Source organism: Molothrus ater, chromosome 16 (assembly GCF_012460135.2).
Source record: "Molothrus ater isolate BHLD 08-10-18 breed brown headed cowbird chromosome 16, BPBGC_Mater_1.1, whole genome shotgun sequence".
Lineage (NCBI taxonomy): Eukaryota > Metazoa > Chordata > Aves > Passeriformes > Icteridae > Molothrus > Molothrus ater.
The window spans coordinates 645,001-666,794 of NC_050493.2; the positions used below are offsets into that span (position 1 = coordinate 645,001).

The 21,794-nt window shown below is 47.8% G+C and overlaps 1 protein-coding gene across 6 annotated transcripts in view; it reads right to left on the bottom strand.

The window, feature by feature from the left end:
• Positions 1-21,794, bottom strand: part of TNRC6A (trinucleotide repeat containing adaptor 6A) — a 61,037-nt gene that overhangs the window by 4,707 nt on the left and 34,536 nt on the right. For 3 of the 6 annotated variants that reach the window (XM_036392767.2, XM_036392765.2, XM_036392764.2), the window contains 16 exons: positions 20,509-20,841; positions 16,137-16,184; positions 11,120-13,708; positions 10,149-10,313; positions 9,821-9,996; positions 9,581-9,661; positions 9,099-9,150; positions 6,995-7,137; positions 6,517-6,663; positions 6,208-6,345; positions 5,859-5,987; positions 5,706-5,783; positions 5,289-5,499; positions 2,356-2,487; positions 765-923; positions 331-471 (listed from right to left, as the gene is read on the bottom strand). In XM_036392767.2, the coding sequence (XP_036248660.1) occupies positions 331-471; positions 765-923; positions 2,356-2,487; positions 5,289-5,499; positions 5,706-5,783; positions 5,859-5,987; positions 6,208-6,345; positions 6,517-6,663; positions 6,995-7,137; positions 9,099-9,150; positions 9,581-9,661; positions 9,821-9,996; positions 10,149-10,313; positions 11,120-13,708; positions 16,137-16,184; positions 20,509-20,841 (4,722 nt within the window). The remainder of the gene's footprint in view (positions 1-330; positions 472-764; positions 924-2,355; positions 2,488-5,288; positions 5,500-5,705; positions 5,784-5,858; positions 5,988-6,207; positions 6,346-6,516; positions 6,664-6,994; positions 7,138-9,098; positions 9,151-9,580; positions 9,662-9,820; positions 9,997-10,148; positions 10,314-11,119; positions 13,709-16,136; positions 16,185-20,508; positions 20,842-21,794) is intronic. The other 3 variants (XM_054516615.1, XM_036392766.2, XM_054516616.1) reach the window with 3 other exon arrangements.

The following is a 21,794-nucleotide window of genomic DNA, read 5'->3' on the forward strand; positions in this document are numbered from 1 at the left end:
CAGGAGAGGAGCAAGCAGCAAACACACCCCAAACCCACAGCAGGAGGGACAAACCAGGAGAGGAGCAAGGAGGAAACACAAGGGACAAACCAGGAGAGGAGCAAGGAGGAAACACAAGGGACAAACCAGGAGAGGAGCAAGGAGGAAACACAAGGGACAAACCAGGAGAGGAGCAAGCAGCAAACACACCCCAAACCCACAGCACGAGGGACAAACCAGGAGAGGAGCAAGGAGGAAACACAAGGGATAAAGCAGGAGGGGAGCAACAGCAAACATCTGCACGACTGCAGGGGGAAGGTTCCACACGATGCCCCAGCAGGCTGAGCATACCACTGTTCCTGTCCCTGAGGTGGTCAACTTCCCGCACAGTATTAATTGAGAGATTGTTTATGACACTGCCAGGAGTGACGTAAGGGTCAGTCTCGGGGTCGATGTTTGGATAACCTTTCCATGGCTCACCAGGGCGAAACTCTAGGAATACAGAAGAAGGAAAGAAGCTTATTTTCCCCGTATTTTTAAAAAGGAAACAGCTGTCTAAACAATACATCTCCTAATGACTGAAAATCCAAAACCCTTTAAGCATTTAATTTACTTGATTTAGCCATCACTGTATTAATTTGATTTCTCTGGCAGACACAGTTCTCTCTGTACAGTAAAGCTGCCATTCTCCATTTCCATCTGCTGAGAGCACCCCTGGTGCCCTCCTGCACCGGCTGCTGCCCCAGGAGCAGGGGCCCAGGCGGGGAGGGAGGGCAGGGCTGTACCTGGGGGCCAATTAACACTGCTAGAGCCATTAGGCGATTTGGCACGGGGCCAGCCGTCCCCAATGGAGCCGGGAGGACTGGCTGGGGAGTTACTGCTGTTCAGGAAGTCGTAAGGAACAAACGGAGAATCTTCCAGCCTAAAACCACTTGAAATAGCACCTGATGGAAAAAAAGAAAAAAAAAAAAAATAAAGCAGTCAAATCTTTTTCACGGCTGGCTTTTATATCCCTATATAAATACATATAAAATCGTGCCCTTGTAAATCATTCATGAAATATATAGCAGCACACTGTCCTCTTGTGATGCCAAGTTATACTGGAGATCATACAGGAGTGTATGAATCAAAATGAAATATGTCTGAGTAATGCAGGAGAAAACTATAACAATAATACCCCATGAAACCCCTTCACTAAAACAGTACATTTTATTCAAAGAAACGTGTTCAACTCAAGTAAAGTATTAATTCCAGAGGTAAGAGCATTCTGGGGGACCCCACTTGACTAACAGGGCTCTGTGGTGGGAGAGCTCATGAAAGAAACAGCTACAACCTGTGAGGGATCTTTAGCTACTGCAAAGCTCTGTGGATTCTGTTCCTGTTCTTGGGAGGCAAAAAAATTAATTTAAAAATCTCTGGAGACAGAGAAAGGAATGGTTTAAAAGTTACCAGACAGCAAAGCCAGTTCTGCTGCAGTTCTGAGGGAAGCAGGGACTGCATGAGATACAGAAATTCCTGGCTCTGGTCAGAAAACATCACCTACAGGTAAAGCAACACCACCACTGCCTGTGGCAACAGTGGGAGGGGTTCAGCAGGGCAGCTGCAGGGAATGGCCACTACCAGAGGCAGCTCAGAGCAGCAAAGCAGCTGATGCACCTAAAAATACCCCGACAATCTGAGCCTGAACAGTAACAGGAGACTGGGGACATTTATAACTATCTTTAGACACAGATTCTTGGGCTATAGACTCGAATTTTAACTGGATGATTTCAAGCAACTGAAACAGCTGAAATGTCATATGAATCTTGATTATTGGAATGAAACACGAAGCAAGGAAGTTCAGCTCCTCTAAAACTAAGGACAGCAATGGTACCAAGTCTAGCCCTTCTAAGCTCTTCCCTATTTTAGAATGCAAACACAGACATTCATAACCAAAACCTGCCAGTAAAAATGTCAGCCATGCCCAGAATGTGGTAAATCCCCCAAAATCACCTTAGGACAGAAGGGTGGTGGGAGAGAAAACTTGAAAACCGAGCTTTTGGCTCAAAAATATATGAAGCATTCCACTGGAGATTAAGGTAAAGCTAGTAGCAATGGTCACAGTTACAGAAAAGTCTGGTTAAAAAATGAGTTCTGTAGAATGTTTCTAGTAATCTCATCACAAGATCATTCTGTGAGCACAGTCAGCAAAGCTGTGGCTGCTGTGGTAGACAAAGCAAGCTGGCACAGGCAGCACAACAGGAACTGCTGTATATAACACAGGAGTGATAACACAGCCCAAGAACCACTGCAGAGCTGCAGTGACCCCAGAACGCCTGGGGCTGGCCTGGGGTCACTCCTTGAGCCCACGTGCTGCCCAAGGAGTGCTGCACCTACCATGTTTGCTGGAGTTCTGATCTAAGGATGTGTTCATAGAAATGCTGTCGACTGTAGTCCATTTCCTCAGCCGAGACTGTGGCTCTTTAATACTGCTCATATCCAGGTTTACATTCAAGTTTGAGTTCATTCCTGAAAGCACACACAGCTCATGAGACACAGAGCAAGCCTCTCCTGCTGCTCCTCGCCACTGCTGCCCCAGAAAGCACTGAAGAGCACGTTGCCATGGTTATGTCATGCTTCAAGTCTCTGCTTCTGAGGAACGTTCTAGCACTGAAACCAGGGAACTCTGCACACAGAAGCTAAGCTGAGCAATGCAAAGCACTCCCAAGTTCTCAGCTCATGTCCTCATGCAAAAATGTCAGTGGAAGAAGACATTAGGAAGTTAAGAGAAACCAAAATGTAAATACCTAAAATATGGGGCAAACAGAACTGCTCTTGACCTGCTGTAGCTGTGCTCTGTATTTCAGATGTTTCTCTGCCAGAGAATCAAGACAATGCCAACCCAAATCAACTCAAATACCTGGAAAACCAGGCTCTTCTGGCCTTGGACAACGTGCCCACATGTTTGCCCTTGGCATGCCTGCTCCTTTCCAAGTCTGTAAGAATCCTGAACTCACAGCTCTACCTGGTGCCTTCCCAGCCCTTCAGACCTGTTTACTTCTTTTCTGAAAAGAAACCACTACAAGAATTTAGCTTGAGAACAGAGACATACAGGGAACTTCTCAAATGTCTCCTGGAAACACTTTCCTTCAGCACTGGGAACAAGGGCTTCCTCTTGCTCCTAAGTGCACGTTCACAGCCATAAAGAAACTGATTTACTTTTTGAGGGGGTTTTGTTTGTTTTTCTTAAAGGCATGAGCAAGAGTTGGTGCCAGAAAAGCCTCCCCTTGAAATGCCTCATGAAAAGAGCTTGGAACAGGATGGAGTTTTAAGAACTATAACAACTATCAATAGGTCAAACAGAAAAAAAGGGAATGTCCAGCTGATCCTGTTTCTGACACTTCCCTCTGGCATTCTGCTGTTGTCAGAGCAGTAACTCTGCACCACAGTAACCTTCCTTCCACCTTTGGAGAAGCTGCAGAGACCAGACCTCCAAGAGAAGGGTTAGAAAGACCCCAGGCTGGCAGAGGGGCACAGCTGTGAGAGGCCAATGCCAGCCCCCAGCAGGCACAGCTCTCTGTGGGACATGTGTGGGCTGAGTGATGGATACCAGTCCCTGGACATAATCCATCATTTAAACACTTCCCAGAAGTAATTCTTCATATCCTACTGTGAAGACTTTATATTAGTTATATAGTTATACTATTAGTTATAGTATACTCAGTACTAGTTATTATTTATATCAGTTACACTCACTAGAAAGGTTGTTTTTATTAACAGAAATACTTAATTCTATAATGAACTGGGATGTGACTGCAGAACTGGTGAGGGAGAGAAAAGGATGCTCTGGGTGAGTATCTAGTGAATCCTGACAAATCCTTTCCCTGAAATGGAAACAGCTCTCCTTGCTCTCCTGACACTGTTATGGGAACACAGAGAAAACAACAAACCCACAGGGTTTTCCAGGAGACAGCTGGGCAAGGTGAGCTCCCTCTCACACAGCTACACCACCACGCTGCACTGGGAGGTGACACCAGCTTTCCTCTGCACTCAATTCTTCACTAGGGGGGAGAAATTCCAGCAACGTGCTCCTCCTGCCCTTCAGCCTTCATGTGAGGATGAGGGTGGCTCTGTGTGCTGAGCAGAGGGACCCCAACCAATCCCAGGCTCCTGAGGGATCTCAAAGCAACCTGACACACACTGCAGGCTCCTGAGCCGTGGCCATGACCCATGTGAGAGAGCAGCTGTGGGGCAGTGTACAACAATTCCAGCTCAAGGAATCAAACACAAAGGAGCCTGACCTGGGCAGGATGCAATCCCTCAGCAGAGTTTGGTGAGAAAGTGAAATGTGCCTTTCCTCAGGGCTAACACAATGTGTCCAACAGCTCAAAGACTTCCTTTGTATGCCTTGCCCTTTGAATGAAAGCAGAGCTGGACACTGACGCCAACCATCACCAGCAGCCCTGGAGCAGCAGCCTGGACTGGCCCCAGGCCACCCCCAGTGTGGCACTGTCCTGGCCAGTGCCACTCTGCCTGCAAGCACAGGACCTCAGCTGCATGTCCAGGAACAACTTCCCTGCAGAGGCCAATGAGAATGCAATCAGCCCAACAGAAAGGACCCAATCAGAATAAAAGAGAAGAAAAGCAAAAATGAAGGGGAGGAAAGAAACCGGGGTAAGGAACAGAGGTAAATGGTAAACAGCTGTAGTAAGATAGCATTAAAAAGGGACCTAAAGTAAGAAGAAAATATACAAGCCTGGAATTTCTGAAGTAGAAATTGGACAGAAGCCTGAAAATGTAGGGAGAAAGAAACAGGAGAAGTTTGTATTTATAAACGTTCAGACATTTTGCCTAATGAGACAACAATTCTTTAAAAATGCAAAGCCAAAAGCTTTCTTTCCTGGACAAAACCACTAACAGGCAAAGTGACTGTTCTACCTTTGCAGTTCTAGAGACATTGAAAGCATTTTTGAAATCCCAAGAAATGTGTCTACACCAATGGATTCTTTGCATGGATTCTGCTTAAAGTCCTTCAGCTCCAGGAATCAGGACTCTGTATCACCCTGGGGATCCAGGGGACAAAAGGAGCACTAGAAGGAGCCTGTCATTCCTCAGGACTGTGAAGTATTGTGCCCTGAGACAGGGACACTCACTGGGAATGAGTGTACTTGGGGAAAAGTTATTTGGTGAGCAAGGGTAACCCCACACAGAACTACTAGTTCCACTAAAAAGGGAAGTACTGACAGGGTTACAGTCATTTTCCAGGAGGAAGCAAGGGGAAAAGTGGGGCTGTGTGTCACACAAACACTGATTGACTGCAGGGCACCCACCTATAGGGAAGCTGCTGAATGCATTGATTGGTGAGGGCCCTTTCTGCAGCTCAGGAGTAGTGTGGGGCATGACATTCTCGAGGAAGGATTTCATGGAGGGCTGATGGAGTGACTGCTGTTGAGAGGGTGGAGTTTGCTGCTTCATTAACAGGTTTGGATCAAGCTGACGGGACTGTTGCATCATCTGTTGCTGCATACTAAGAGATCGACCCTTAAAAAAAACAACAGAGCAGTTACAACACCATGAGCAAAAGCTTTTCCATGTTCTGAGAAAGAGAAATGCACCTTTGTGCCCTGTGCATCCTGCACAGCCAAACCCCTGCACACCTCAGTGCGAGTCACAGCAGGAAATGCAGCTCAGGATGAAAAGCAGCTCTCAGGAGAGGCTGCGAGGGGAGAGTGAGGAGGTTTCCTTACCTGCTGCTCCTGCTGCTGCCGACCCCCTGAAGGCACACTCCTCTGGGGCTGTGCCTTCTGCTGCTGAGCCAGCAGCCGCTGCGAGACAGCCCAGGGTTAGAGCAGGACAGACACCGGCCCCGGCCCCCACACCCACAGCCAGCACCAGCTCACCTGTAACTGGGAGATCTGAGAAAGCTGGTTTAACTGGGACAGTTGATTCAACATGGCTACCTGTTGTGGGCCAAAGAGTGGGCTCAGGCCACCGCTGTTTGGTGCATACTTCAGTAATGATACTGGAACCTGCAACACACGCCAGGGCCAAAGGCAACTGTAACAGCTCTACCCGGGCCAGAGTATGCAGAATACTATAAACCCTGGTCAACACGTGCCTGGCTTCATCAAGCCAAATACGCTCCCAAATATTTGCAGAATAACTATCAGCAACACCAACAAACAAGGAACAATTTTCTGAAGCGGCATTTGGATAATTCATACACAGAGTGTTTTCTGTATCACTTACCTGAGGGGATAGTAATGGAGGAGGCACTTGAGCACGTGGATTAGGCTGAGATGAATTAAGAGGTTGTGCTGGAGGCTGCTGCATGCTCCTGGGCTGTGCTGCTATATTCCCAACACCAAACACACTGGGATTGCCATTCTGGGGAAAGGATGGGCAGTCAGTGACAGAAAACCTCTTCTGCTGCTTCTCCCACCCCACACATTTCAATCACAAGTTAAACAGGTATCAATTACACAAGCAGCTACAACGTTATATCAAAAGGCATTAAATGCAGTAAGTAACACACCAAGGATATGCACACAGCCTTACCTGTCTAACAGAATTCAAGCTTTGCATACCCAGCCCTGCTAGGGAGCCCAGGGCTTGGTTAGGTAGTGCATTATTTGAAGGGGGAAGCTTCATGTTTTGATTGGACATAAACTGCATGTTTTGGGACTCGTCTGCTACAATGCCATCCTGATGGGACAGACAAACCGAGGCGCAACAACCAGCCAGCAAGCAAGCAGAAGGGAGAAACCATTGCAGGAGCAGAAGGGAAGAGTCACAGGACAGTCCAGCACCAGCAGGAAATAGGCAGAAAACAAAAGAGATCAGGTTAGTCATCGGTACTGCCAAGGGCAACAGAGAGTGCTTAGTACTGTGCATCAGTGAGTTAACAAGAACAGACCTGTGTCATGGATTAACCAGCCAGCCCTCAGCCCCCCTGCAGCAGGCTCAGGAGCACACAGCTCCCTGCTCAGGACACAGTGAGGGAGCTCAGCAGTGTCCCCAGAGAGACCCCACTGACCTTATCGAAGTAAGGACCGCGATCCATGGAAGACTCTTTGGGAATTTGGGGACGAGAACCGGGGCCTTTTCCAACCACACGATTGTATTCTCCCACGCCCAGGCCGTGCTTGTCCATCTCCATCCTCTTGTCCTGCAGTAACCCTGGGCACAGAGAGCTGGCTGCACACGCTGCGGGCTCCAGCCCCAGCCACACCAACACAGACCTTGTGCTGGGGTGCTGAGCTGAGCCTGCCCTGGGGCAGGACAGCCGTGGACACACAGCATCCAGCTGTGCACAGCCCTGACACACAGCATCCAGCTGTGCACAGCCCTGGACACACAGCACCCCAGCTGTGTACAGCCCTGGACACACAGCACCCCAGCTGTGCACAGCCCTGACACACAGCATCCAGCTTTGTACAGCTCTGGACACACAGCATCCAGCTGTGCACAGCCCTGACACACAGCATCCAGCTGTGCACAGCCCTGGACACACAGCATCCAGCTGTGCACAGCCCTGACACACAGCACCCCAGCTGTGCACAGCCCTGGACACACAGCATCCAGCTGTGCACAGCCCTGACACACAGCACCCCAGCTGTGCACAGCCCTGACACACAGCACCCCAGCTTTGTACAGCCCTGACACACAGCACCCCAGCTGTGCACAGCCCTGACACACAGCACCCCAGCTGTGCACAGCCCTGGACACACAGCATCCAGCTGTGCACAGCCCTGACACACAGCATCCAGCTGTGCACAGCCCTGGACACACAGCACCCCAGCTGTGTACAGCCCTGGACACACAGCACCCCAGCTGTGCACAGCCCTGACACACAGCATCCAGCTTTGTACAGCTCTGGACACACAGCATCCAGCTGTGCACAGCCCTGACACACAGCATCCAGCTGTGCACAGCCCTGGACACACAGCATCCAGCTGTGCACAGCCCTGACACACAGCACCCCAGCTTTGTACAGCCCTGACACACAGCACCCCAGCTGTGCACAGCCCTGGACACACAGCACCCCAGCTTTGTACAGCTCTGGACACACAGCACCCCAGCTTTGTACAGCTCTGGACACACAGCACCCCAGCTGTGCACAGCCCTGACACACAGCATCCAGCTGTGCACAGCCCTGACACACAGCATCCAGCTGTGCACAGCCCTGACACACAGCATCCCAGCTTTGTACAGCCCTGACACAAAGCACCCCAGCTTTGTACAGCCCTGACACAAAGCACCCCAGCTTTGAGAGGACACCCCCTGTACCAATGCCTGCACACATCTGAGGCATGGAATCACCACCAACACACTTTGCAAGGCTTGACACAGTAATATCTGTCAGCTTGCTCTTAAAATCAAGCATGTATAATTGTTTAAACTTGCAATAATTTAAATAGCAGGCCTGCCATTAATACTGAAATCTAAAACCCAAAAGACAATGAGCCCCAAAGTGAAAATACCCAATTTTAAAGTGGAATAAGGAGAGAGTAACTACACTAAAAACTACAATGCTGCAATTAGTTTTAGTTAAACATTCTATCATCACAGTATACTGTAATTAATGTATTAAGAATGATTTTTCATTTGCTAAAGAAATCCTAACAGTAAATGGAATCAAATAAACTGTAACTGCTCCCAAGTAATTTTACACTCAGGTTTAAGCATTTCTAAAATAACTGTTCAGTATTAATTCAGTTCTTAGAACTGACCACGTGTTTCCAAGAATGAACCCAATGAGCCCATGTGGGATTTGGTATGTTTCTGTTTATACTCAGTGGAGGTGCCTGGAGGGCAATCAAGATATTTATAGTACAAGGAACAACCCCACCCCACCCTGGAAACATCCTCTCATGCCAGTTTAACATATATAAATATGGATAAACTTAGCTTGATACGTGGCCAATATTCCTATAGCAACCAGGTGATTCTGTGTGCAGCATTACTCACACACACAAATACTCTTCTCTACAAGGACATTCCTTTTCTTTAGGGAAATATACACTTAACTACATATACACTACATATCATTTCAAAAATGTAATTTACAAAAGGATATAAGGTAGTAGAGAGTATAGAAGAAAAAGCAATGAAGTCCAGCTCGGTTCTACTGTTCTTACCTCCAGACATGTCCATCTTATTGCTCTGTATGGGTTCTTCTGGTGATTCTCTCTGAAGTAATAAAATAAATCACTGTTATTTCATTTTTAAGATAAAACAAAGAGATTCCTGCACACTATTGCAATTCAAAACTGCAAGAAAGAAAAATCAAGACAATCAGATGCTACTTTAAAGCATTTCCTCCCTTCAGTTGCTATCCAGTGAATAATAGGTTCCCTCACCAGAACTCCTAGTAAATGCAGTAAAGCATCAGACTATAGGATGAATACCTGGGTAGCGGTTACAAAACCACTTTTCATCAATAAAGAGATCTTTTTGCAATGAGAATGCACAGAAAAGGGATGGATGACAGGGCAGACAAACACAAGTAAAGAGAAAACCACGATGAAAATGAACACTTGGCAATTGAGCATTTCAATGTCTGCACATTGTAACAAGCCCTGTGGAAAGGCAGCAAAGGCAGACAGAGACAAATACTTACTGAAAAACTGAGATTTGTGAATTGCTTAATGAATGGATTGATCCATGTTTCATCTTGCTTATTTCCACCTTTCATTATTCCCTTTAAAACAAAAAGGAATTCCTGTGATACTCAGATCCGACTTTAATTACATCAACACGTGTTAAGAATGAAAATGAAAGTGTAATGTGCAAGTGCAGTAATCCATTCTGACTCAGCTTTCAGAAATGACTGCAGGCCTTGCCCCGAGCTGCTCCTCACCTTTGTGGGCATTTTCTTCATGTAGGGTGGCCAGTTTAACGAGGGGTTAGCTTCTTGTGAGGAACTGCTGTTCCACATTCCAATCTCCACATCCTCCTCTTCCTCCCAGCTGGTCTGACGACTGCCACTCAATGGCATATCATCTCCACACCAACTATCTTGCATAGATTTAGGCCCTGGTGGTGAAAGAACCCAGCAGTGAACATTGCAGAAGCAGCTCCACCAAACAGCTCGATGCCTACTGCAAGGTAAAAACCTTCCCTGCAAGGAAACCACGGAGCTTCCAGAGAGGGATTTCAGCCTTCTCAAGCACACTGAGAGCACTCACCAGGCTTGTTTGGAGGCTGCTGCCCCAGAGAAGTGGTTCCCCAGCCAGAGGTGCCTCCTGCATCGCTGACAGGCTCTCCCCAGCTCGTACCAGTGTCCATGGGCTTGCCCCACGCCGCTGTCCCGTTATCCACAGTGGTGGCTGGAGCAGGAGGCTCTCCCCAACCTTTGCAAAGCAGGGGGAGTTATTGGCATCGTTCTGAACAAGATTTTAAAGCTACCTAAAGAGACCCAAGTGTTTTGCCTTTTCTATATGCTTAACATACAGTAAAAAGCATGTGAGCACATATTCTTGTTTTGTGGGAGGGTCATTGCTACAACTGCAAGCTGTTCCATTAATAAAAGTAATCACAAAAATACAGATTTTGTATTTACAGTATTACATTCTGATAATACAAATTTCCAAGATATTAAGCTAAGAGCTGCTTGTTACAAGTAACTGACTCCATCTGGCACTTAAAAAGAGACACAGCACAAAATGCTTCCTATATCCTGTTAAGTTCCTCTCCAAAATCATTATTTACTGCTCATGAAGCTACAAGACCAGAAAGTCTGCCACCAAATCCTTAAAAACCCATCACCCCTCATTCTGTCCTGCAGAAGCTCAATGTGCTTCTTTTTTTTGAAGCCTCATTGGCAAAATTAAATTTTATCTGGTTTAGAATCATTTAGGAAAGTATTTCAATCCTCAGACACTATTTTAAGTATTTTCTCTGTGTTCCCACTCCCCAGAACTCAAGCAGAGCTGTTTAGCCCTTATTACTGCAGTTATTTAAAACTGGAGCTCCCAATCTGTACAAACACATCAATGCTCTGTGACAATGCTGTTCATTTCTTTAACAAACAGAAACTGTACTTCATTGCCACTTTGCCCTTTCCACTCTGAAACTAAAATATTGTTCTAAGAAGCAAGACTAAAAAAGAGCTTTACAGTCAATAGAAAACACAAATTTGGGTAAAAGCCAGGCTTACCAGAACCCGAGCTGCTCTCCTTGCTAGACATGGCACTTGAAGACAGTAGCTGCGGGTGTACCTGTGCTTGCTGGTCTGAACTGCTGCTACTGTTAGGGACATTTTTATTCCACATATTCACATTTTTGTAGTTGTATTTGCTCGGATCACCCCAAGCAGAAGTTCCATCATCAATCTCCATCTTGCGGCGAATGGATTCGGGGGACGGCTCCTCCCAGCCCGTGGGCTCCTCCTCCTTTGCTGGGGCTGGCATCGGCCCCCCCAGCCAGCCGGACCCCGGGGGCTTGTTTGTGGCAGACGGGGCTCCCCAAGAGCCAACATCTTGTTTGTTCCACTCAGGAGAGGTGATTGGCTTTGATGAGTCCCCCCAGACTTGAGGCTGATTGGATTTGGGAGGATCTCCCCAGCCCTGGCTCTGATTAGACTTTGCAGGCTCATCCCATCCTGAAGAGTTGTTTGGGGTTGCATTGCTGCCTCCCCAAGTAACAGAATTTGATTTACCTGGCTCATTCCAACCAGACACCGACCTGTCGCTGTTGCTGCCTCCAGAACTGGATTTCTTTGCCTCACCCCAGTGGTTACTTCTGGAGTTTTCACCCCAGCTATCACCAGCAGACACCGCCCAACCCTGGCTGGCCTTCTGTCCATCTCCCCATCCCTGCTTCATCTTCGGTGTGTCATTCCAGGATGACTTTTCTTCTTTGCCACTTCCCCACGATTGATTGCTCTTGACCATTACTGTAGCAGCAGAATCTTCTTCCCACCCCCCTTGGCTGTTTGACCCTTTGGAGTCTCCCCACCTTGTAGCAGACTTTGGATCTCCCCACCCCGATACAGATGAGGTATCGTTATTATTAGGGCTAGGTCTATCCACACACCCCCCTGAGCTGGAAGTCTGTGTCACAGAGCCCCCCCAGGCCTCTGTCCCATTGTCAGTTTTTCTTTCACCCCTCGGTGACGTTTCGGTATCCCAGGCAGTGTTCTGTTTGATTGGAGTCTGTCCCCACCCGGAGTTGGAAAGGACACGCGGATCTAGGTCAGTTCTGTTCACTATGCTTTGGAGTAACGTGTGCTGGTCAACTTTCCTCCTCTCTCGGTTCTGGCCCTCGGTAGCCGCTCTGTCCTCGTGGCACCCGGCGCTCTCCGAGCTGCCCTCGCTGTCCCCCGTACCTGTTTTGGCCCACGAGCTGCTCTGCTCAGCCATCTGGGAGGCAGCAGAACTCTGGCTGCTGAGCTCCTCCTCCTCAGTAGACTTCCATCCATTTGTAAACTTCCTGCTGTTTCCATTGATGCCCTCGTTGGAATGCTGATTGCCGGGCAGTTTGCTCCATTCCCCGTTGGAAATGTTGGTGCCAGTGTTCTGTGCAGGGCTGCCCCATCCTCTTCTGCTCCCGCCAGCGCTCGCACCGCTCCCGTTTCCCCACGGCATGTTCTGGGAGCCGACTGCCCCTGCCTCCCACACCCCTCCGCCTTTATTCCCGTTGATTTGAAAGTTAGTGCTGCTGGGCCCGCTGCCGCCCGGCTGCATTAGAGTTGCATTCACAGTGTCACCATTAGCTTGGCTGTTTGGGCCTGGACATTTGTCTCCAGAGTAACTAGAACCATAGGCACCCCAGGTAGTACCGTAAGAGCCGCCAGTTTTGGCCTCACCGTTGCTCAGGTGAGAGATGGAAGTGCCGTTTGCCACTGGAGAGGCCTGAATCTGAGAATGATTCATTGTGCTCACGCGCCAGGCCCCGGGCCCTGCAGTGCTGGGCAGCTCGTTCATCTGCACCGAACCAGCAGAGTTTGGTAAACTAGAGGTCATAAAGTTAGTAGTGTTATTTGGTCCATTCATTTCAGTGTTAAGGTTTTGAGGTTGCCCACTGAATGAAACATTCCTTGTACCATTCACTTCAGAATCACAACTTTCCTGAAGGCTTCCCCAGGAACCGTGGGCTGAGCCACCCACTTTCGAGTTAATACTCTGGCTGTTGGCCATCTGACCTATGGTACTGCACTGAATGCTTGTGCCAGGACTCCCACTCCCCACGGACCCTTTCAGGGCATGTCCACTGTTCTCCAACACGGACCAGGCACCATGGTTGCCATTTGAATTCAAAGTGCTTGGATTTAACCCTCCATTTGATGAAGAGCTTATGGTGCCCCAAGCATTCATTCTATTGTTGCTACTTTCAGATTTGCTGTCAGGAGCATCCACAGAAACTTGACATGTGCTTATTATGGACCCATGGGATAACCCCCAGGGCCCATTAATACTTCCATTGCCCACATTATTGCTGTTGCTACCAACCACAAACTTATTCTGAGCCCCGTGGCCGAGGCCGTTGCGAATGCCGTCGCCCTCTCCTGCCGTGCTCCCTGAAGCCATGATCACGAGGTTCCGCTCCGACCCAGAGCTGGAGGCAGAGTCAGTGTCCATACATTCTGAAGTCAGCTCTGGGTCACTGCCAGTGATTGATGGCCATGCTTCTTTGTCAGAGCCGTCTACGATAACTTTATCCCAGTTTGTGCTGGAGTCACTATTTGAAGAGACTGGTCCCCAGTGAGAATTTTCATAATGGGATCCTAGACCACTGTGGTTCAGATCTAGAACGAAGAAGGAAAGCCCAAGAGCATTATTATGAGTTTAGCATTGTTACTTCATTAAGCAGAAGAAGGGGGAAAAAAAAGTATAAAGATATTAAGCCAGGAATTATTTTGCTTATTATTTTGCTTCTGTTAAAACTACAGTCATGGAAAGTGACAGAGAAAGCTCTAAGTACAGCTGCCCAGAGGCTGCCACGCACAGCCCAGAACACCTCCCAGCATGCAGAGCTGCTCTCACAAAAACCTCAGAAAACTTTAGACTCCTAAGGGTCTTTTTCTTCCAGAGAAACATTTTTTAAAAGGATACTCTGTATCACCGCGTACAAACTATTTTCTAAAACACATATAGGTATTAAAAACACAATAGTAAATAAAGCCTGAAAACACACCAAAAGGCAGAAATTCCAAGAGGACATGGCCCTGGCCCAGCAGTACTAACTGCTGTGTGACAGAGAACACACACCTTCCCACCCCTGTTACAGATGTTGTACAGGAGCCTTCAGCACAAGTTATTCAAGGTATTTTCTTTAATACAACACCAGCTTGGCACAAAATGCACAACACCCATCTGAAGTTCTGCTTTCAGAATGCACTGATGCACAAGCCTATTTTTAATTAATTTTTAATCAATATCAGTATTGCTCATCCTACAGTGAAACAGAACTGAGTGCAAGACCGTGGCTCCCAGAGGTGGAGCAGCTCAGAGCAGGGAGCACCCACTGCTCCTCAGCCCTGGCACTCAGCTGAGCTTCCCCTGGCACATCGAGGTGAGGAACAAGGATGGTGGCCCAGCAGTTTGCACCAGGAGGAGTGGCAGAGCCCTTGGCAGCCAGGCAGAGTGCTGTGATGATGTGTGGCAGCTGGAGAGCCACCACCACCCTTGGGAGAGCCTGGATTTGGCTGAGCCTAACCCAGAGCCTGCCCATTCGGGTGGCGCCACAAGAACACAGCCAGGGCTGAACGACCGCCCAACAAACTTCAAGGTTTCAGCTCTCACCCCAGTATTTTAAAAAAGGACATTCAACCTGCACTAAGGGACTGGTCAAAGAGCTGTGTGCACTCTTGGGAGTGAGAGAACCTACGGCACAGAACAAGATCCTGATCACACAAACACCATCCCAGGAACAGCGTCCCTTTTAAAAGCAACACAAAGGCACACAGATGGCAAACAGCCTGAATTCAGCAATGAGACATACAGGTTAGGACTACAAGTCTGAGGGAAATGGTAAAACAAACCCTAATTTGCACAGCAGCAGAACACATGAAGAAAGCTTGCATTTATTCCAATTCTGTTACCCGAATTTAGCTGCAGTTTGTGCAGAGCTGATCCACAAGCAGCACGCAGTGATTAACTTCCACTCAGCTGAATTCCTCCCATTACACACAAAACTACTTAGACCAACAGTCCTTCTCCTGCACATAAACGTGTGTGTGATGTCTAGTATGAGCCACTGCTCTGGAACATTCCTACCTGAGCCTCCCCAGCTCGTGCACTTCAGAGACCAAGGATACAAACACTGAGCAAGCAGATACCAGCTCTGACTTTCTGTATCTGGCAGAGACCACAGAACACCCTCAAAACTGAAAAATGACATGTGACAACACCCTGCATTTGGTGCACAGCACTGGGAGCCAGAACAGCCCACTCTCGCTTTTCTTCCCAAAACTATTTAAAGTTGCAACTGAACTTTTGCTGCTTAAATCCTTGACAAAAAACCATTTACACAAACCCGAGTTTCTTAAAATTCTGTAATCTGCTAAGATTGCTTTCAGTAATTTTTAATTTAATGCTTTCCAGCTATGATTTATCCTGCAGAAAACATTTGCAAAAAACTGTACGTATTTTAAAAAGCAGTTTGTCATCACATGGGCTAAAATAAACCGGATTGAGAAGTGTAAATTAAGAAATACCTGAACCTTGCACCCTCTGCCTCCTTTTCCTGCTCCAGCACACCTGGCACCCCAGGCTGTCAATACCATACCTTGCCAATCACTGCACCTTTGGGCCTTATGAACAAATGCATTTTAGTAAATACAGTCCTGAGCTTTCAGCAAACAATCAAGACATGATTTCCTCCAGTGTGACACGTCTCTGATAGGAAGCAAAAGCTTGCACAGATTATTCAATACCATAAGAGGCAGGTCAGCATAGAAGCATAAACGTAAAAAAAAAAACCCAGTACCTTAACGCTAAGGTGACAAAAACTCTTAGTTTGAATTCTGACTTAATTAGAAAATTAAAAATGTTAAATCAAATTAGTATGCAATGGCACAGAGAAAGTATACTGCAATCATTCACACACCCATGCCAATGAAAAGCATAAGCCAAAGAACAAAAATAAAAATTAAAAAATCAGACAAAATTGTGTGAAACATGTAACCACCACAAACACGTAGTGCAAAAGCAGGTGAGATGGAAGTAGCTAACCTGACTGGTTAGGGGAGTGGCTCACCAAGTCCCGAATGGGAGGCATGCCTACAAAAAAAAAGCAAGAAAATCACAGAAGTGTTACTTCAGCAAATGAGAGAACAGTCCCCAAAGCACTCAGTGCTGCAAACCCAGTCCTTAGACCCCTTTTTCAGGACAGGTTTCTCTCAGAGCCAGCTCAGTCTCACTGTCTGCTCTGAATCACGTTCCCCACACAGGGAGCAGGGCCATGCCAACAAACTCAGCCTGGGGACGTGAGAATTAGCAATTCTGCTGCTTTTATGACACATTTCAATTACAACCTACTTGTTACACATTTGGCATTTAATGAACCAATTTAATGTGTCCTTAAAAGTTTGATTTATACAAAAAAGAGGATATAGTCAGGGAAACCACAACCAGTTCATTTTGGACTGTACTGACTAAGAAGTTGAGCAGTCAGGCCTGAAACTTCAGCAAGTTCCTCTCCCCTCTCTGAACAGCACATCTGCTCCACCTCCCAGCCAGGACTCTGCAGCATCTGAGCATGGCCCAGCTCTGACTGAGCCTAAGCACGTGCACAACAATCCATCATCACCTGCCCCTTCACGTCCTGCTCCTCCCCTGTGCCACACAGGCACCGTGAGAATCAGACTTCACCTTTCAAACCCACAAATTCTGCAGCTGGAGACCATAACAGTTGCACTGAAGGCAACGTTCCCCAAATGAATGCAACCCTCATCACTACCAACTGCAAATCCCAACTGCTCCCTCCCTCCCTGAGTCCCCCAACAGCTGAGAACCACCCCAGGTTATTGGAGGCACCTTTTGCTCCCAAGGGCTCTGGCTGGGACACAACTTTGTGGCTCTGCTGTGAGATGCACCGGGACAAAGGCGGATGGGAGGAATCCAAACTGGAGCCCTGCCTGGAGCCCAGTCCTGCTCTCCTGTTCAGCTCTGGCCACAGCCAAAGCAGTTACTGCTGGAAATACTTCAGTTTATAATAATAAATAATTTCATTGTGGAACAGCCACCTGGTGATCCCAAGGTGCTCCAGAGCAGAGGTGAGCAAACATCAGGGCAGCAATCAACCCTGCCCTGCATGCCAAGTTTGCACATGGGGCACATCAGTGAAGACAACAACTAAACTGGGAATGAAAGTGTCCTGATAAAGAGCTGCTTAGGGAGAGTTCTAAAAATAACCATCTTGGCACTGGCCTGGATCTGTTTCAGAAGCACTACAAGCCATGAGCTTCATTTATGTGTCTCTACTAAAACAACATGCCAAATGTCCTAAAAACAGCAGGAAAAACCCAGCCCACAGGCCAATCCCTTCTTCAGCTTTACTTCTAGACAAAGCCTGTTGATTTTCCAAACAGGAGACAACTGTTCACACAAAATACAAGTAAAGAAATGGGGTTTAGACCACTGATACAGTTAAAAAATTCTCCAATACCAACGACTTAAAATCTTAGTGTGCCCAGGGCAATTAAAGACTTTAAATTCAGCAGTATCTGCCTGCATTACCTGGCTTTTACAAAGCACCTACCAAACCATTCCACACAGCTGAACTGGGGGGAGATCCTTTCAGGAATTACAGGCAAAACCACAGCCATTCCAACTCCAGCAATTCTGACTTCAACACTTGAAGCCCCAGTTCTTCTTTTAGCCCTAAAGTACTGATCAGTCCCAGCAGCCGTTGGTTTATCCATGGATGTCCTGTCTATGCAAGCGACCTACAGTCAAATGTCATGAGATTTTGGACTCCAGAGGTAACACAGAGAGTACCTGGAGCTGCTGGTGGGGCTGAAAGAGGAAGTAGGGAGAGTGAGTGAAACTGAGACAGGCAAATGACAACTGCATTTCCTTTCAGACACAAAGGTGGCAGAAGACATCAGCCCTGCTGGACGGGGCCTCCCCCACCTCACCAGCACCAGACCAGAGCTTGAAACAGAAACCCAGCACAGAAACAGCATCTGTCTTTCCATTATCATCTTGTCTGTGTTTAGGAAGGATCATGACAACAGCTCTAAAGCAGCTGTGATTCCTGGTTATTCCAGGGAAGGAGACATTCCAGGCACAGACACGGCACCAAGAGAGCAGAGCTGAGTGCCCAGCCTCAGATGGCAGCTCTGAGCTCTCCTGGGACACACACAGAACATCAGGGACAGAGCTCTGGCAGGAGCTACAGCCGACACAGACACTGTGCTGAGGTGACAAAGGGATCTGGCCACCCCTGCCTCCCTGCAGGACCCTGAACCTCGCTGGACACAGCACCCAAAGCACCAGGGCACTGCCCAGAGCACACCCTGCCCCAGGCCAGGACAGCCCCAGGACAGCCCTGGCACCTGCTGGCGCTGCCCACAGCAGCACAAACCCACACAGCACTGAGCAAACCTGGGCAAATGCAGCACAGAAAGGGAATCCAGCTAATTAAATGCTGGGCTGGTGCTCACAGAAGTACAATGGAGAACAGCACACAAATCCTCTGGATACAACTGGGAGACTTAATAGGTTGTATAAGCAGTAATACTTCTTAATTTCGTTTACGTGTGAATTTTTATTTAAATCACCACTCTTATTTAAATCACCTTGCTACACACCTTGACCACTAGAGTATACACACTGCAGGAAAAGCCTCACCTTAATGAAAGGTAACTTTAAACACCACTAGGGACAGGAACAACATCATACAGGCGAAGCAAGGAGAAGAAGCTACTTAAAAATTACCTGTTGCAATGGCAAAGAGTTCTATCAGTATGTTACAGAAATAACATTGGAAAGTATGAAAAATAATATGGGAAACATTCCTCAAGGACTCATGGACAAACTGCTTCCAGTGCTTTGTTTACTTGCATTTTAAATCCTGATTCTTCAAGATGCAGTAATCAGAACAGCTCAAAATTTAACTCACACTTGAAATACCAAGGCTATTTTCAGTGTTTTACTATTCTTTCTTTCTTTTTTTTTGCTAAAAGGGCTGAGAGTCACATCCTTTGTAGTCTATAAAACACTAGTTTTGAGAAACATTGAGAATTCAGTAAAGTCACAGAAGAAACTATTTGTGGGAAAAAGTTACATCATCACTGCTACGTGCACATCAAAATGTAAATACAAGTATAAAAATAAGAAAGTATTAAGCACTGGCATGCATTAATACCAAATCCCTTTGAAAAGCTAGATCCCTCACAGAAAGTTACTTTTTTCCAGACAAAAATAAACTACATTAATGTCCTGTAAAATTAACTGAGCTGCCTGTTAGTGCAGTCACTGAACAGCACATCCTACACATGTAACAGGCAAGTTCACCTGACTTAAAAGGCTGTTTGAAGGAATGCATAACAAACCAAAATAACAAAAGATGATTGAATTTAAATAGCAGTAAAGGTATGGATCCATTCTTTGTTGTAATACAACAAAGCTTCAGGAGAAAAACTTGAGAAAAAACTCTGACCTGACAATAAAAGACAATTCTGATATCCTGAACAAGCTGTACCCTGGCTGGATCTCCAGGTATGAAGTTAAAAATGAAAGCCAAATCTCAAGGTGCTGTTCAATCACATAAAGAAATGTGCTGGAAGGAGCTTTGAAGACCACTCAGTTCCACTGCCATGGCAGGGACACCTTCCACCATCCCAGGCTGCTCCCAGCCCTGTCCAGGCTGGCCTGGGACATTCCAGGGATGCAGGGGCAGCCCCAGCTGCTCTGGGCACCTGTGCCAGGGCCTGCCCACCTTCCCAGCCAGGAATTCCTTCCCAATCTCCCATCCATCCCTGCCCTCTGGCAGTGGCAGCCATGCCCTGTGCCCTGTCACTCCATGCCTCGTAAACAGTTTCTCTCCATCCTTCCTGTGGGCTCTCCCAGCCTTTCCTCCCAGCAGAGCAGCTCCATGCCCTGCCTGTGCTGGCCCCAGGGCTGGGGCAGCTCTGCAGCTGGGGTCTCACCTGAGTGGGCACAATTCCCCTGCCCTGCTGCCCAGGCTGTGGGATCAGCCCATCTCTGGAGGGCTCCTCAAGATCCTTCTTTCTGGGGTGTGCCCACCAAAACTGGATGCAGCAGAGGTGCTTTGTACCACAGCCATGCTGGGCTAGTGCTGAACACAAATCAGGGAATGTGCGGCACAGCAGAGGCCACACTGGAACCACCACCTGCTCCTGCCATGTCTGCACTCACTGCTGCCAAGAGCCTGAGACAGGGGCTGAGCTTCAGCGTGCAACCTGTCCTGAGAGGCCAAACCACCCTGCAACACCCACTGCCAAGCCCTGACACAGGAAAGGATCTCCTCGTGCTCCAGCTGACAGTGCAAGTTCAAATACCGTTGGCTGAAATATCCCCTGATAATGAATTTAAGCGACTCGATTGTAGCTGAAGGAAAACAAGGCACTGCCCTCACCTGGCTGTTTTTTGCTGCTGTTGGGCACTTCTCCGTTGGTCACGGGCTGGTTATTGGTGCCAGTGCTGCCTCCTGGCTGGCCGTTGAACACCTTGGGGGTGGATCCCAGGTTCGCAGCTATCCCTGGTAACTGCTGCCCCCGTTTCAGAAGCTGCTTCTGTTCCTGGTGTCGGAATCGCGGCGGTACTTCCCGAGGAGGGTACCGAGGCAAGGGCTGCTGCTGGCTGCTGGCTGGGGCCCGCTTGGCATTATTGGGAGTGCTGGTTCCTGGGGAAGTGCCGTTGGAGGTGACGGGCTGGGGCTGGCTTACACTGGTCTTGGTTTGTTCTGGCACTGCCCCCACCCCCAGGAAAAAGAAAGTGGGACAAAGTTATTCATGTGAAAAGCAACTGAAAAAATTGAAGGCTAAGTCAATATTAGTAGAGGTGTTTATTTATGAGGTAATGGCAGCATTTCTTCTGATTCAAGTTGCAACTCATCCCTGAGGAAAAGCTCTGTTATCCCTCAATGAGACGCTTTAGTGGTACAGATCTGGAAGCAGGAATATGCCTTGCTATCACTCCTAACCAAGTTCTCTCAGTTACAGGATAATACGAACCAGCTTTCTACAAAACAGCACTATGCAGTTTATTTCAGCACTGAACCTTCATTTAGAAAACGTTCAAGTATTAAAAAATTACGTTTCCCATTTAAGTATTACCTATAGAGAACTGCTCTGGCCTGGCCCAAAAAGAACAAGGGGCAAACAGGACCTACAGGACATGCTGCTTTAGGGAGCCCAACATGCAAAGGGACAGCTGGTTATTCATGGCCTCAGGTGCCTGCTGCCAGCACAGGGACTGCTGCACGCAGGACAGCACTGGCACTGGGAAAATGCCAAACGTGCAACTGCAGCTCCAAGTGACCTCAGTGCCAGCAGCACGGCCCCAGCAGGGCGAGGGCAAGGTCAAAGCATGGGCAGAGGGAGCACAGCAAGCCCAGCCATCCCCAGCCCCAGAGCCCAGCCCAGCAGGCAGGAAGGGCTCTGAGCTCCTGCTGTGGGACTGCTGCTGCTGCCAGCCTCCAGCTGCAGGTCAGCTCTGCCCCCCCTCGCTGCATCGATATGTTAATAATGTGCTTGGCAAATTCCTTGGATGAGATATGCGTTAAGTGCCAATATTTATTGTGCAACTTCCTAAGATACCTCAATACTCGACCATGACCTCCCTCAGCACCAGGAAAAACGTTACTGCACGACTTAGAGTGTAGTTTTCAGGGGCTTTTAAAACCTTTTAAATATGTTTAAG